This window comes from Cydia pomonella, chromosome 1 (genome assembly GCF_033807575.1).
Source record: "Cydia pomonella isolate Wapato2018A chromosome 1, ilCydPomo1, whole genome shotgun sequence".
Taxonomy (NCBI): domain Eukaryota; kingdom Metazoa; phylum Arthropoda; class Insecta; order Lepidoptera; family Tortricidae; genus Cydia; species Cydia pomonella.
Window position 1 is genome coordinate 47,968,190 of NC_084703.1, and position 15,234 is coordinate 47,983,423.

The window sequence follows — 15,234 nt, forward strand, 5'->3', positions numbered from 1 at the left end:
TTTTTGCGGGGGCACGTCAGAGAGCACGTCGGGGGAGAATTTGAAATAGATGTTGATTGTCGAAGAAAATTTTGTAGCCTCAGTAAATTTACTGCCATCTTTCGACACATGATTAAAACTTTTAGAACGCCATTTGACTTTGATCCTTATCCTTTCACTGATATCTGTTAAATATCAAAAAATGGCGCCATCTAATAGATCAAAGGCCAAAGGTATGTAAGGTAATGGCGGCATCATTTCAAGCGATGGCGCCACAAGCTTTAACCAATGCTCGGTAAGATGGCGCCACTTTTTGTTATTTAACAAATATAAAACATAATAGTGAAAGGATAAGGATCAAAGTCAAATGGCGTTCTAAAAGTTTTAATCATATGTCGAAATATGGCAGTAAATTACTGTGGCTACAAAATTGTCCTTGAAAATCCACCTCTTTTTCAAATTCTCTTTGCTATAACCTAACGTACAAATGGCCATGTCATATAGGCGTCAGTCCATACAATACATATGACCATTGGCCGATGTTTTCGACAGAGGGGTAAGCTCTTAAAGGCGACACCGGATGTTAACCCTTTACCAGGCTAAGGGAGATATATTTCCCACATACGGCTCTTCAAACTTGTGTTCTATTTTCGATGAGTAAGACTGACGATTTTCATTTTTGAACTGTCAGCCTGATAAAGGGTTAAACCCTCCAAGTATATAATATTTGACTTTTCGGTTGAATATATCTTTATAATTTATGAACCTCTCCTGCGCCAACATATATGTCTCCGTTTGTCCTGGTTTGACCCAATGGTTGACTGGTAGAAAAAGGTATATACAGTATGTGTCTGAACGTAAACCAAATACTTAATCCCGTTAATATTTAAGTCATCCTGAGCAACGTTTACTATGGGAACAACACTGAAATTACGAAAAAAATTTGGCTGTTTCATTTTGCTGGTCTAATGTTGGAATTTCCAATCGGAGGGTCAATTTTTTTCGCGATTTCGGGGTTGGTCCCGTCGTAATGGTAATATACTATCTAACTTACATTACCTGTGCCCTCATAAGTTTAGCCTCCTAAGTCCCAGGTTATTTAGATTTGACTATCAATTTAGAACCTTGACTTATTAAATCATAATTAAAATTAAGTTTTGGAATAAAGCCTTTCTAACCACGTCTGGGACTCCGAAGGTTAGAGTAGTAAATTTTACACTTTTCAATTTGAAACCCTCTTCAATACCATAAGCTCTGAATTCGAGTTAAATTCGTTCTTTTAAAAGAACACCGGGGTTCAGGGGGTTGAATTAATGAAGCTACTTACCAAAGTACTACTTACCTACTACTGCTCCAGGAACTATCATGAGGTCTACTTACGGGCCCATTCGATCATCTGACTTCAAAACGATATTGGAATTATAAGTGTACGAGTTAGCTGTAATTCGCGCATTTCATTCAGACTTGTCCGTAGACGTATTGGTGCAAGCGAGAGCGAGAGTTGATTCCAATATCATTTAAATGTCGTTTTGATGTCATGTGGACGAATACGAACGAATTGGCTTGACAGTTGAGTGATTTCCTTTAGTAGTAACACAAATATCGACTACCATTAATGACTGCCACTTTCGGAATGCATCGCCTGCAGATCTTTATTCCTTCAGCAGGGCGATAGTTCCGAATTCAAATAATCGTTGCCTGTTATTTACCATAGACTATGAAGGTTCCCAACCTCTACAGTACCATACCAAAAGTTGTTCAGTGTGACCTAAAAAGTCACTACGTAGAGTATGAACGTTGGTAAAAATTTCTGTATACAATACACCATGTTTTTATTGAATTCCGTTAACTTCGGGGTATCGTTAAGTACGTTAAAGGAAACAAAATGATTTAGTTTTTTTTTTAATTTTTTTTTATAATTTTGTTTTTATAAAAAGGAATTAAATGTTTCATATGGCGTTGTTGTAACGCGAGAAATACATTTAACTCAAATAAACAATTGAAAACTGTGACATATCAATGTCATTTCGAACACCGATCGTCCGAGATAGTACCTATTTACGTTTATTAGCAAATGTATGAACTCGTACTAAACACTAATCAATACATAAACAGGCCCTAAGGCAAGTGAACACGCTCGTAGGGGCCTTATCAGATAAAATTTAATTATTGATTATCTCCGAAATGGAGTTAATTAGAATACCGGTGTCTTTAAGAAAGTTACTTAATTTAAGCTCAAGAATCCATCCTTGCAATTAACGAAAAAAAAAACACGGTGTATAAGTGCGTGAAAAATGCTTTTTACTACATAAGAAAAAACAACTAAAATACCAATAGACCGTACATCTACTCTACATACTAAGGTGGGGTGAAAAAAAAAAGTCGTATAAATAAAAACATGAATTGTAATAGTAATCCAATGAATGATAAGTGTATGTTAGTCTGTTTGACACCAACGCTCGAACGTTCTAAACGTTCGGACTACCGCTGCCCTGCAATACAAGAACAAAATATAAACAAAAACAAATATATACACTAGCTTACAATAAACTTCCTAATATTATAACTGAATTGTCTGTTAGTAAATTTAAAAATTATGTAAAACGTAAGCTTATCTCTAAAGCCTATTATAGCACACAAGACTACATGAATGATGAAACACCGTGGGATTAAGTGTGATTGTAAAGAATGAATTTATTTATTGTTATATAAATAATGATGAAATTGATAATTCAATGTATATATATATATATATATATATACCGTATTTATTGACATTTAGATTTTATTCTAGAAAGTTTCTAGACTAGTATTTTTATACAATTTTGATATTTGACGATCCTTTTTGTGAAATTCTTATTATTAAGTTTACTATTAGTTAGTCCATTAGTTCAATGTGTTTTTTAGAATAATAATAACTGCATCAATAAATTGCTCTGATATTTAGATTAAGATGATATTTGTTAAATCTGACGATTTAAAAGTGCTTGTTGCTAGGCCTATTTGAATAAAGAATATTTTGACTTTGACTTTGACTTTGCTTTATAATGGGAATTATGAAATAAAGGTTTTATAACCTCTAGTGAAGTGAGAAAAAATTAAAGCACTAGAAAATTATTAAACGTGGATATAGTTTTTTTTTTAAATTTAAAGTTTTTTTATGAGTTATGTGAACCTAGCCTCCGGCACGGATTAAACCAATCTCGTATACACCGTGGGCTGGTAAACACCGACAGCTTTTAAAATTTAGAGACTAAAATGTCATACAAAGTTTTCTGAAATCAGTTTTTTTACAGATATTGAAGATCCTTGTGAATTTTTTTATTTTCTGTAATAACTGAGTAAAAACGCCTTTTTGGCTGCGACCCTCCCACTATGTGACTTGGTTTAGACATATCTCCTTTTTTTATTAAAGATTTAACAAAAAAATATAATATTGTAAGTACCTTAATCTATTTTTACGTCAAACTGTGAAGCAGTTTGTTGGCGGTGCGCTCTAAAATAATCTTAAACTAAATAGGTACACTAAAAATCTATTAACACGTTAAGTAGCATTATGAACATAGGATCATACTACATTTACGGGACCCGAGTTTGCAATACTCTAACCCCCCGAGTTACACACAATATTTTTCATCACACTTGTGAAGAAAAAACTAAATTTTAAGCGAAATGATTCTTAAATACGGTGACATATCAAATATTCGTCCGCCATTTTGTAATTTCTTGGCAGGTGAGGCATCGAAGGCACAGACCTATTCGGCATTCAGCCACGATTGAAAATTATGTAAAAATATTTTAAACGGCTGTTAAATTAATCAAATGAAATAATTTTAAACATAAACAAGAATATTAAATTATAAACGTCAGTATTTTAAAAGTAAAACTCATTAGGGAGTTATAGCTTTTTTTTTCACATTCCATAACTCTCACGGGAACAAAATAGGCCTTTGTCCTTCAGCACACCTGCATGAAATAAGATCTTTTTCGAGCAAGTGTGATGAAAATTTTTTTACCGGCCCACGGTGAGACTTCTTGGCAGTCCCCGGAAACATAATTCAGCGTCGGAAACGGTTACCAACTTTTAAATATGTCGTCGGGCATGGTATTGGGATTGGGTCTCCAGCAGCAGGCCGTCTTCTTCCGCGGAGTGACGTATTGCGCCCAAACCATTGCACGTATACCTCTTGCGTCCAATGATGGTCCCCATGCCAGTTCAAGTTTGACAAAAGCACTATACATATCTCGGCGAGAAACGGGGTTGCCGGCCGCGTATCTCTATCCGGCTTCGTTACGCTCAGCCGTCTATATCTACTTGGCCTGCAACCCTACGTTTCCCGGCCACTATAGTAATGTACTATTAAATCAAAGGAACTGACATAGAAACCATCATTGGACGTGAGAGGTATTTAGGGCTCACTTACCGGCTGGCTCGTGACGTTGCCCCAACTCACGGCCCCGGGTGCTCCGCTGAACAGCGAATACGTGCCGGGGTCCTCCGCGGGGGAATCGCGGCCCTATCCAACATAAAATGTTAATTACGTTGTAGGTTAAAAGGAAAGGTGGGAGCTATTCCACACAAACGTAGTCCCCATTTCCTCCCTGGATATTAACCAAAGATAATTTGAAATTGAGGTGGATTGTCAAAGAAAATTTTCGAGTAAATTTACTGCCGTCTTTCGACACACGATTAAAACTTTTAGAACGCCGTTTGACTTTGATCCTTAATCTTTTACTGATATATGTTAAATTTGTTAATTTTTTTATTTAAGTGCACAATAAGAAATACACAGCATAAATATTTTTACATATTTTTTCGCCAAACTGCTTGACAGTTTGTTGGCGAACGGCGATATCAAAAGTGGCGCCATCTTATTAGTCATGCATATTATGAAAAAAAAGCTGCACTTAAGATAGAAGCAAGCCACCTTGCATGGTGATAGACACCAATGTAGACGATTTTTTCCGGCACACCTAAAACTTCACCCCTTAGAAGCCGAGATTTAGTGAGGTCTGTTAGGAAAAAGAAAAAAATTCCACTGGTTTCTTCAGGGATCAACAAATAATGATTTTTTTACATCATTTGAAAGAAAATCCCTTTTCTTTACGTAAAAATAAAATAAAACCAAAATCTTTTCTAACAATATTAGTGTGAAATCATTCAAAGCCTATTTTTCCTCTTCAGCGTTGAATTCTGGCAAACAATGCCCTCGACTTTGAAGGATGTCTAATAATAAGTATTTTATATTATAGTAAAATATATTTCTTAATATATGACGAAAACCGCATCAAAATCGGTTAATTAGTTTTTGAGATACAAGTTGTAGAAGTTGGATTTTTTGTCTTTGTAGTCCAAAAAGCGTGTAAATCGTAGTAAATTTCAAGTAAGTTAGGTGCTTTATCTACATTAGGGATAAGTTGACATATTTTTACAAGAAAACTTACTTAGAACATATAACTGCGATCGTTAAGTGGGTGAATCAACTTTTTTTGTTTTGTTATCCTGTCCCGTTGTCCAAGGGACAACAGTGGCACAGTTTGTTTGAAGAGACGTTGTATGCCGTTCTATTAACATGCTTAGTAGGGGGCCCATTATGGACATTGGTTATAACGACCACAAAAACGCAAGTTTAATACATTTAAGTACCATAAAATCAGTATTTCAATGAACTTTTGTTCCCTGGACAACTAATCGTAACCATGGCAACGAGTGACGCTAAAAAGTTGATTCTCCCAAGAAAGCCTTATCTACCTCATAGGAAAAGCTTATGGGAATCCGACGCCGGATATGATGCTCAAAATTCACAAAACGTATGTTAGATCTATATTGGAGTATGCATTTGAGGCAAGTGTGGAGCCCTTATTTTATCAAGGATATTGCAATGTTGGAGAAGGTTCAACGTAGTTTCACAAAGATACCGAAGAAACTCAAAACCGCCCTATCAAGAAAGTCTGCCCTTCCTGAAGCTCATCATCATCATATCAGCCTTTTATCGCCCACTGCTGAGCATAGGCCTCTCATCTAGTACGCCACTTATCCCGGTCCCGAGCCAATCTCATCCAGAAGTGCCCCGCAGTCTTCCGAATGTCGTCCACCCAACGAGCCAACGGACGCCAGGCACTCCTTTCGTCTGAAATCGGCCACCATTCCGTTAGCATTTTGGCCCACCTGCCATCACGCTGCCTGGCAACATGTCCCGCCCAGCTCCATTTTAATTTGGTAATGACGTCCTGAATTTTTGAATTTTGGTCCTGAAGCTCACAACTTTGAAAGAGAGCAGATAACGTGGAGATCTGATTGAGACATACAGAATACTAACCCAACACTATGACCTCAAAGATTTTCATAAGATGCTAGAGCGCAATAACAACAGCCGTCTGAGAGGTCATCAGTACAAGCTGGTGTCTCGCAGGTCCTACAACAATCCTCATAGACACTTCTCTAGCAACAGAGTGGTCAAAGCTTGGAACAAACTCCCAGAGAATATAGTATCGACCCAAAGTGTCAATGAGTTGAAGAATAAATTAGATACGCAATGCAAATTCTACTCAAAACTGGAAACATTATTGATGATTCTGGATACAGGCATCCGTTATTTCAACTGCTTGCCTGTTTTACAAATAATTAAATAAATATATTATTCATCTTCAGCTTCATTCGTACTGGCCAAATTGGTTAAACTGAAAAATGTATATATAAATTCGTGTGTCCTGAATGACTGAGCGATTCATCAACGCAGAGCCGAAACTACAAAAACTAGAAAGTTGGAATTTGCACGTTAGGTTCCTATTAGAACAAGAGATAAGAAACGATTTAAAAATTCAACCCCTAAGGGAGTTGAAAAGTGATTCAACGTTTGGATGGCATTCAAGTTTTATTTTAAGCTAGGAAGTTGAAACTTCGTGAAACTAAAATAGAAGAAAAGTAATTTTAGCGCTCTAGGAAATCCATCCCCTAAAGCGATTAAAAAGGGGATGAAAGTTTGTATGTGGGACAAGTTTTATTATATTAAGTTAGTAACTTAAACGTTCCTAATAAGAAATTTCCATAAAATACAATAAAAGTAAATTCAACGCTTTTGGAAAATCATCCCCTAATAGGATTAAAAAGGGGTTTTAAAGTTTGTAACGGGAACGATGTGAGTAGGGACTTGAAATAAGTAGGAAGAGAAAATATTCGAAATTACGAAAAATAATGTTAGTGCTTTTGAAAACTCCGTCCGTAATTGGGTTAAAAGGTGGGTTTCGGGAAATAAATACACGCAGACGAAGTCGGGGGCAACAGTACGTGTATAGAATTGGAACTGATAACATTATCAATCATTCTTTATAAGGTACTAAAATGCTGAAAAGATACATATCATACTAGAATTTAATACTTAAATAATAATAAATTCTTTTATTTCAGATAGGTACATCATACAGATACAGATATTTTAGACATATCATTAAAAGTAATCACTAACAAAAAATCGTTACAAAGGTTAGCTGGAAGAGATCCCTTTTAGGGATAAGTTCGCCTTTTTACATAACATTTTTTTTGTTTTGTTTGTCTGTTTTATGTTAACCTGTTTATGTGCAATGAAGTGACATAAATAGGCCAACTTCTGGAACTTGAATCTTATAAAGTACTTAACCGATTTTGATGCGGTTTTCAGTTTCTAATAAGAAATATGTTTGTCTTTATCATAAAGTACTTAGTTGAAGATATTATTGCACCTGGAAGACAATATTTGAAAAATAAAGCGTCAAAGGTTTTTTTTATATAATTAAACGCAATATTTCTTTAAAAATATTTTGTGTATATATTTTTTATTCGATTGACATGAAATGTACTTAATCGGATGATCCGTGAAACTTGTAATTTTTTTTTCCTGTTTTTAACAGACGCATTATCTCGGCTCCTTAGGGACAAAATACCGCGTGCTTCAAAAAAAAATGTTTTATTAGGTCACCGCTATCATTGTGCAAAGTGGCTTGCTTCCATCTCAAAATGCAGCTTTTAGGCAAAAAAGCTCCATAAGACTATCATAGTAAAAGTCTAAGACCGAACACACACACGCACACACACACTCACACACACGCACACGCACACACGCACTCACACACACTCACACTCACTCACACTCACTCACGCTCGCACTCACGCTCGCACGCACGCACGCTCGCACGCACGCACGCACGCACGCACGCACGCACGCACGCACGCACGCACGCACGCACGCACGCACGCACGCACGCACGCACGCACGCACGCACGCACGCACGCACGCACGCACGCACGCACACACACACACACACACACACACACACACACACACAGAGGCGTGCTGCGTATTGTGGAGTTACTAATACTTATACAGGCACTAACTGTTAAATTTTGCTTCCAAAAATCCGATGTCTGCACATGTTATACTCTTTGTACAGTCAGCATCAAAAGTAGCGGATGAAACATCGCACCAAAAGTATCTGATATTACGGAAATTTTCTAAATGTAGATAAATCTCTAAAATTCACGTCCAAAAGTATATCTTTTACAGCCTAATTGTTCTACATATAAGAACTATTACTTTTTATTAAGCTGTTACAGAATGGTAGATACTTTTGAAGCGTTGTTTGATCCGCTACTTTTGATGCTGACTGTACAGTCGCCATCAGATATATCGGAGCGGCCAAGGCGCTCACAAATATCTGAGCACGCCTCTATTGTCAAGGCGTTAGCGTGTACAGATATTTTTGAGCACCTCGGCCGCTCCAATATATCTGATAGTGTATGTACTGGACTAAAGTAGAGAAAAACACTCACCACAGCCACTGGCTCCTCCGTCGGCATGGCCAAGTCCAGAGGGCTCGGAGTAGACTCTTGGACCTTCTGCGGCCTGTCTTCCATGCGTCTCTCATACCCTGGTAAGGGGGTAATCAAATCCAGCGGCCCATGCCTCCCCATATCCAAAGGCTGGTAAGATTTCTCTTCCAAGTAACTTCTATTACTCTGCAACGACCCTTCACCAAGGTAGTTCCTCGTCTGCTGGACAGGATTGTACTGGTCAAAGAAAGCTAGACCAGGCATATTGTAGCCTGGAGGAGAAATATGTCTAGGCATTTGACCTATCGCAGTTGGTCTGATGAAGTTCTGATCCGGCTTACGTGTCTGGGGTATTTGAGTGAGCTGACCGAATGTGCTCGGGTAGAACTGCGTAAGATTCCCACTCGAAGTCTGTGGATAATCAGACTTCCAATAATTGGGAATTAAATTGGACATGGGTGGTGGATACTGCATTTGATTTGGGTGGGACATCTGTCCTATCTGTCCCGGTCTTTGACTGGGTATCTGTCCCATTTGGGACATAAGAGGAGGTTGGATCGAAGCTAGTTGGGACGGGAGCAAAGGCGGTGGCATACTCAGCCAATTCGGTGGCTGATTGAAAAGGTTCACGTCTAATGGGACATTTTGGACTCTGAAATCATCGTCTCTAAACTTGTTTTCTTCTTCTTGAGCCCAACGTTGGTTGGCGAAGCGAGGAGGCAGGTCGTTTAGGAACTGACGTTTATCATTACTTATGTATCCTTTCTCTCTAGAATCTCCGCGCGCGTTCTGTTTCTGAAGCGCCGCGGAACGAACATCTATCTCTTTCGGGTTCACGACGGGTAGCCTGATGTTGGCTTGCGGACTATATTGAGGGTTATAGCTGATACCAGCGCTTTGCAATCCGTAGTTCCTCTGTCCAGCTCGTTGTTCAAACTGGTTCCACTTGCCTTGATTCTTTTGGGTAGGGGGTTGGATGACTTTCGGATCTTTCTCGGGCTGTTTCTCTTTCGGTTTGGGCTCTGGAGGTATATCAACTAAATGGGGGTAGCCCGATTTGTCTTTAAGGGCGAGAATGCCGCCAGTTTTTCTGCCTACGGGGATTTGGGCTAGGGACTTCTGGGGCCTGGGTTGCATGGTTTTGGGGCGTTCTAAGAGAGAGGTGTCGGCGGCGTCTTTGTCGGCGTCTGCGTCCGTCTCCTCAGCGACAGGAGGAGGAGTCTTAAACTTCACCTGTGTGGACAGAAATAAGGAAATAATTATTTTTTTCAAAAATTTGTTTCTGATACAAGCTTTTATCGAGTCAACTAATACTTATCCAGGCAATTCTAGCGAACCTAAACACATTTAGATGGCGTTGTTTTGGCTATGGTTACTACATGTGTCCATCATCAGATCAACTCGATTGTACCATATTGCATTGTAACCCAACTTACATATGTGAAGTTTCAGCTCAAACGAATAATGGGGTTATTGGTATGTGTCTATCACAGACCACCACAACTGCTAGACGGGACACATAAGACAACCGAGGTCACCACACATAAGCGATCCCGTACTGATTTAGTATGAGAGCGTGACCACTTATATCAGTTGAGCCCACAATTACGACCAGCGGCCCATTTCTCAAAGGGTATTAGACTAATATTATTAGTGCACAAACTCTCAAATAGTATGGGTTACCATGACAACACTCATAATATTAGTTAGAGAAATCGGCCCCTGTACGTAAGTTTAAAATATGTACAGTCACCATCAGATATATCGGAGCTGCCAAGGCGCTCAATAATACTTGAGCAAGTATTTAACGCCCTGGCAATAGAGGCGTGTCCAGATATTTGTGACTGTATAAAAATTAAGGTTTCGGGGTACACCCACAGGTACACCTGCAGTGGCAGCATGGTTCCATTTTTATCACTTGTCACTATGCCCGTCACTTACGCGCTTACATGCTTGTTAAAACGTGACAGACATGGTGACAAATGATAAAGAGCCGACCATCTTAGCCCTACTGGGGCCCATTTCTCGAACGGTATTAGTCTAATATTATAAGTGTGTTGCCATGGTAACCCATACGACTTGACAGTTCGTGGACTAATAATATTAGTCTAATATCGTTCGAGAAATGGACCCCTGGGCTGTCATAGCATAAAAGGAGGAGAGTATATTCAAAACCTAATTTATCACAAAAATATCTAAGTTAATATAGGCATGAAATTAAAAATAGCACGTATATAAAATGTTCCGTTACTACATATATACAAGGTGCCCGTGAGCATTGCGAGAGATTTTAACGGTGCATTCCTGATGGCAACACAAGCAAAAAATATTATATGACTTTTCGTGATATTCGACAAAAAAAAATCCCTTTTTTTTGAACACTCCTGTACATAAAACGTAATTTTTATCGATAAACACATAACCTAAAATTAACTAAAAAGTTTTTTATTTTATTTGGGGGTAGCCTCTCGAATACATTTTTTTTTAATTTTTCGATGTCAGTCAATAGGTATGTCCATACTAGACCTCGAAGTGGCAATACCGCAGTCAAAAAATGTGTTTTGTACCGACTTATGGCGAAAGAATGATTTCGAAAAACATTTAATTATCTCTGAAACTAGGCGTAATCCAGAAAAAAATATAAGGTAGAAGTACTAGTGCTCGACGCTGCACTAGTCACCGACATGGGCACTTTATTTCATGGATATATAGGTCAAATTTGACAAACGAAGATTTTTCTGTATTCGAACTTAATCCTTGCCACTTTGACATAAAGTGCCCATGTCGAGTACTAGTGCAGCGTCCAGCACTAGTAATTCTACCTTATTACATTTTAGTTTCTAAATATTACCAGGAATGCTTAGTTAAAATGTATAGCAATGCTCACGGGCACCTTGTATTACTGTTCAATGGTATTATGATTTAGTATGGCGGGACAATATACAACAAAAAAAATTCTATAAGAATTTCCCATGTAAAAGTGATTTTCACTTCAGCCATTAGCTAACAGTACCCCTAGTGTAAATTTGATCGACATCATAACGTGACGAACGCGTTTACGTTAAGACTCATTTTGTGTAGGATTTTGAGTTTCCAAAACGTCCCGCTTGGCGCGCTCTTTCTAAATCCAATACAAAATGAGACTAAACGCAAACGCGTACGTCACGTTTCGAAATCGAATTTATTTACACTAGGGGTACAGTTGTCGCAATTGTGTGTTAAGTCCGTCATTTGTGCTTTCATGTACTGTGCAACAATTTAATTAATTGCGCCTATGGAAGAAAACACTTTTTGTTTGGTATAATGTAAACATTTTTAAAGTAACCTTACGTAAACCGAAAAAAGATTTGGTGTTACGAACAATGTCTGATTTTCTTTATAAGCTTCGCGCATAAAAGGTTTTATTTAAAATCTCCAAGCATAACACTTGCCCGTTTTTAAATCGCATTCAGTTAATTTGTATGGGTTATTTCGAATGCTTTCAAAATGGCATAAGTCCGCAATAGCTATTCTTTTTAAATGAACAAAGCAAAGTTTCTGTTGTACAGTCACGTCTGAAAACATCGACACGATCGAAGTGCCAAAAATATGTATACACGACATCATGGCCCATATATTTGGGTATTAGAGACATATTTTTGGCACTTTGTTCGTATCGATATTTTCAGACGTAATCGTACCAATGGAATACGAAATAATAGCTTTTTTTACATTAATTATCTCAGTTTCACATCAGTCGAGTACAACTTAAACGTGCTGCTGGAATCATAGCATTTTACATATAAAATTGCATTATAATGCGGTGTCTGTATAGTCTTTGGTTTCTAATAAAAAAGACAATGACTTGCTTGCAAGACTCCTGCTTGCGAAGGATCGCGCCATGGCGATGTTGACGCGCGGCCGCCGGCCCTCTCTCTTGTCATCGGTGTATTCTTTGGGTAATCTTGTAAAAGACACTCACTTGCTTGCAAGACTCCTGCTTGCGAAGGATCGCGCCATGGCGATGTTGACGCGCGGCCGCCGGCCCTCTCTCTTGTCATCGGTGTATTCTTTGGGTAATCTTGTAAAAGACACTCACTTGCTTGCAAGACTCCTGCTTGCGAAGGATCGCACCATGGCGATGTTGACGCGCGGCCGTCGGCCCTCTCTCTTGTCATCGGTGTATTCTTTGAGTAAGCTTGTAAAAGACTCCTGCTTGCGAAGGATGGCCGCCATGGCGATGTTGACGCGCGGCCGTCGGCCCTCCCTCTTATGGTCGGTGCATTCTTTGGGCAATCTTGTAAAAGACACTCACTTGCCTGCAAGACTCCTCCTGCTTGCGAAGGATGGCCGCCATGGCGATGTTGACGCGCGGCCGCCGGCCCTCTCTCTTGTCATCGGTGTATTCTTTGGGTAATCTTGTAAAAGACACTCACTTGCTTGCAAGACTCCTGCTTGCGAAGGATCGCACCATGGCGATGTTGACGCGCGGCCGCCGGTCCTCTCTCTTGTCATCGGTGTATTCTTTGGGTAAGCTTGTAAAAGACTCCTGCTTGCGAAGGATGGCCGCCATGGCGATGTTGACGCGCGGCCGCCGGCCCTCCCTCTTATGGTCGGTGCATTCTTTGGGCAATCTTGTAAAAGACACTCACTTGCTTGCAAGACTCCTCCTGCTTGCGAAGGATGGCCGCCATGGCGATGTTGACGCGCGGCCGCCGGCTCTCCTTCTTGTCGTCGGAGCAGTCTTTGGAGGCAGCGGACTCTTCTAATTCCTGTCACAAAAGAAAAAAAAACAAATCAAATGTTAAGACTAAAAGACTGTCCCATAATAGTTGTTCTTATAAATCAGAAGACCCGCTTAACATATCGCACGTCACAACGCAAGGTCAGAACCAAGAACCAATCCCTGCAGTGTTGCAACTTATTGAAAATAAGAGCGTTTCACATTGTCCGATCCAATATCGGATGTATGACCCTATACCCGCTAAAATGCTTCCGATAATGTCATATTTTACATCCGATATCCAATAAAATGCTCCCAATAATATCGGACACTACACCCGATATCCAATAAAATGGTCTAATAATATCGGATCCTACATCCGACACCCGCTAAAAAGCTTCCGATAATATCGGATCCTACATCCGATAACCGATAAAATGCTTTCGATAATGACCAGACAGAAGTTTTTGTGGCACAAACGAGTGTGAGAAAATGAAACATCGATAAATCTGTTATCGATAAGTCAGTCATAGATTAATAATTAAAAAATCTTACTTCTACTTGCTGTAAATTACCGAGAAATTTCAAGAATGCAAATCAATTACAAATCAGTACATACTTTTTCTATGACATATAGTTAGTACTTAATAATTTACCTAAAATATAGTATACAGTACCAAAAATAATGGAAAACTACCAATATATCAAAGAAGATATCGAACGTGTTTTGTATTCCGCGGTAGCCATCGTCTTATACAATGTAAAAAAAAATATCTATAACGTGAAGGTAACATCGATAACAGACAGGTCGATATTTCATTTTGTCAATCACTTTATTTTGCCACAAAACTTCTTTGTCTGATAATGACGGTCCGACATCGGGCGGCCATTTTGTTAATTTGTGTTTGTGTGTTGTGGTAATTGTATGTGTTTCTTTGTAACAAATTTGGTTGTTAGAAAATGAAACAAAAACAAAGGTGTATTCATTTTTTCTTTACATTCTTACGTAATATAGGGGGGAGGGAGGCGGCCTCTTTTTATTTTACATACGGGAGGGAGAGGTCACACCTGGCAAAAACCGCCTTAGGTAATAAATGTATGGCGCGTTACCTACAATGGCGCCGGCGCACGTGCGCCAGCCCACGCTTGCGGATGCCCTAAAAATGCTACAGCTTATTAATATTTTGCAAAAAGGACTCATTGTTTCGTTCTGAATTGCTTTGGAGAATATTATTACCTAAGTAGCCTTCTATATGGTGTATTATGGTTTCTGGTTAATAGACCGCGGGCCAGGAGCATATGTCGTCATTCATCGCCTCCCGACCGATACTTTGTCAGATGATAGTATAAAGAATTAAAAAAATAGTCAGCTGGCCGTAATAGACCGCCAGTTGAGACACGACTAATTTTTTTACGTGTTTTAGTGGCTGTCATTTGTCAACCTACCAACGGAGCGGCAGCTGACGTCCAAAAGGGTTCATCATTTATAGCCGTTAACCACTATACTAGTTATCGCCTGGGAGGCGATTGGCTATGGAAATCTGTTCCTGGCTCGCTGTTTGTAAGAAACATCCATCTGCTGTCTCTCTCTTTCTCATTTTCTTTCCCTCATGCTATGGAACATAATATATTGTATGAAAACTAGATGAATCTAAGTATGTACCTAGATAATTTCACTATACGCCATCACCGACAAAGAACACACATGTCTGCACGTTGGTTAAATACTAGACCAGTGGGCAAACTT

The 15,234-nt window shown here is 39.0% G+C and overlaps 1 protein-coding gene across 3 annotated transcripts in view; it reads right to left on the minus strand.

Annotated features, from left to right (window-relative positions):
- The window catches only part of LOC133528695 (nonsense-mediated mRNA decay factor SMG7-like), a 65,955-nt gene that overhangs the window by 8,341 nt on the left and 42,380 nt on the right, over positions 1 to 15,234 (minus strand). For 2 of the 3 annotated variants that reach the window (XM_061866176.1, XM_061866169.1), the window contains exons 15-17: positions 13,417 to 13,536; positions 8,786 to 10,018; positions 4,404 to 4,496 (exon numbers count right to left, since the gene is read on the minus strand). In XM_061866176.1, coding sequence (XP_061722160.1) covers positions 4,404 to 4,496; positions 8,786 to 10,018; positions 13,417 to 13,536 — 1,446 coding nt within the window. Of the gene's footprint in view, positions 1 to 2,368; positions 2,472 to 4,403; positions 4,497 to 8,785; positions 10,019 to 13,416; positions 13,537 to 15,234 lie in introns of those variants that run through there. The other variant, XM_061866184.1, reaches the window with a different exon arrangement.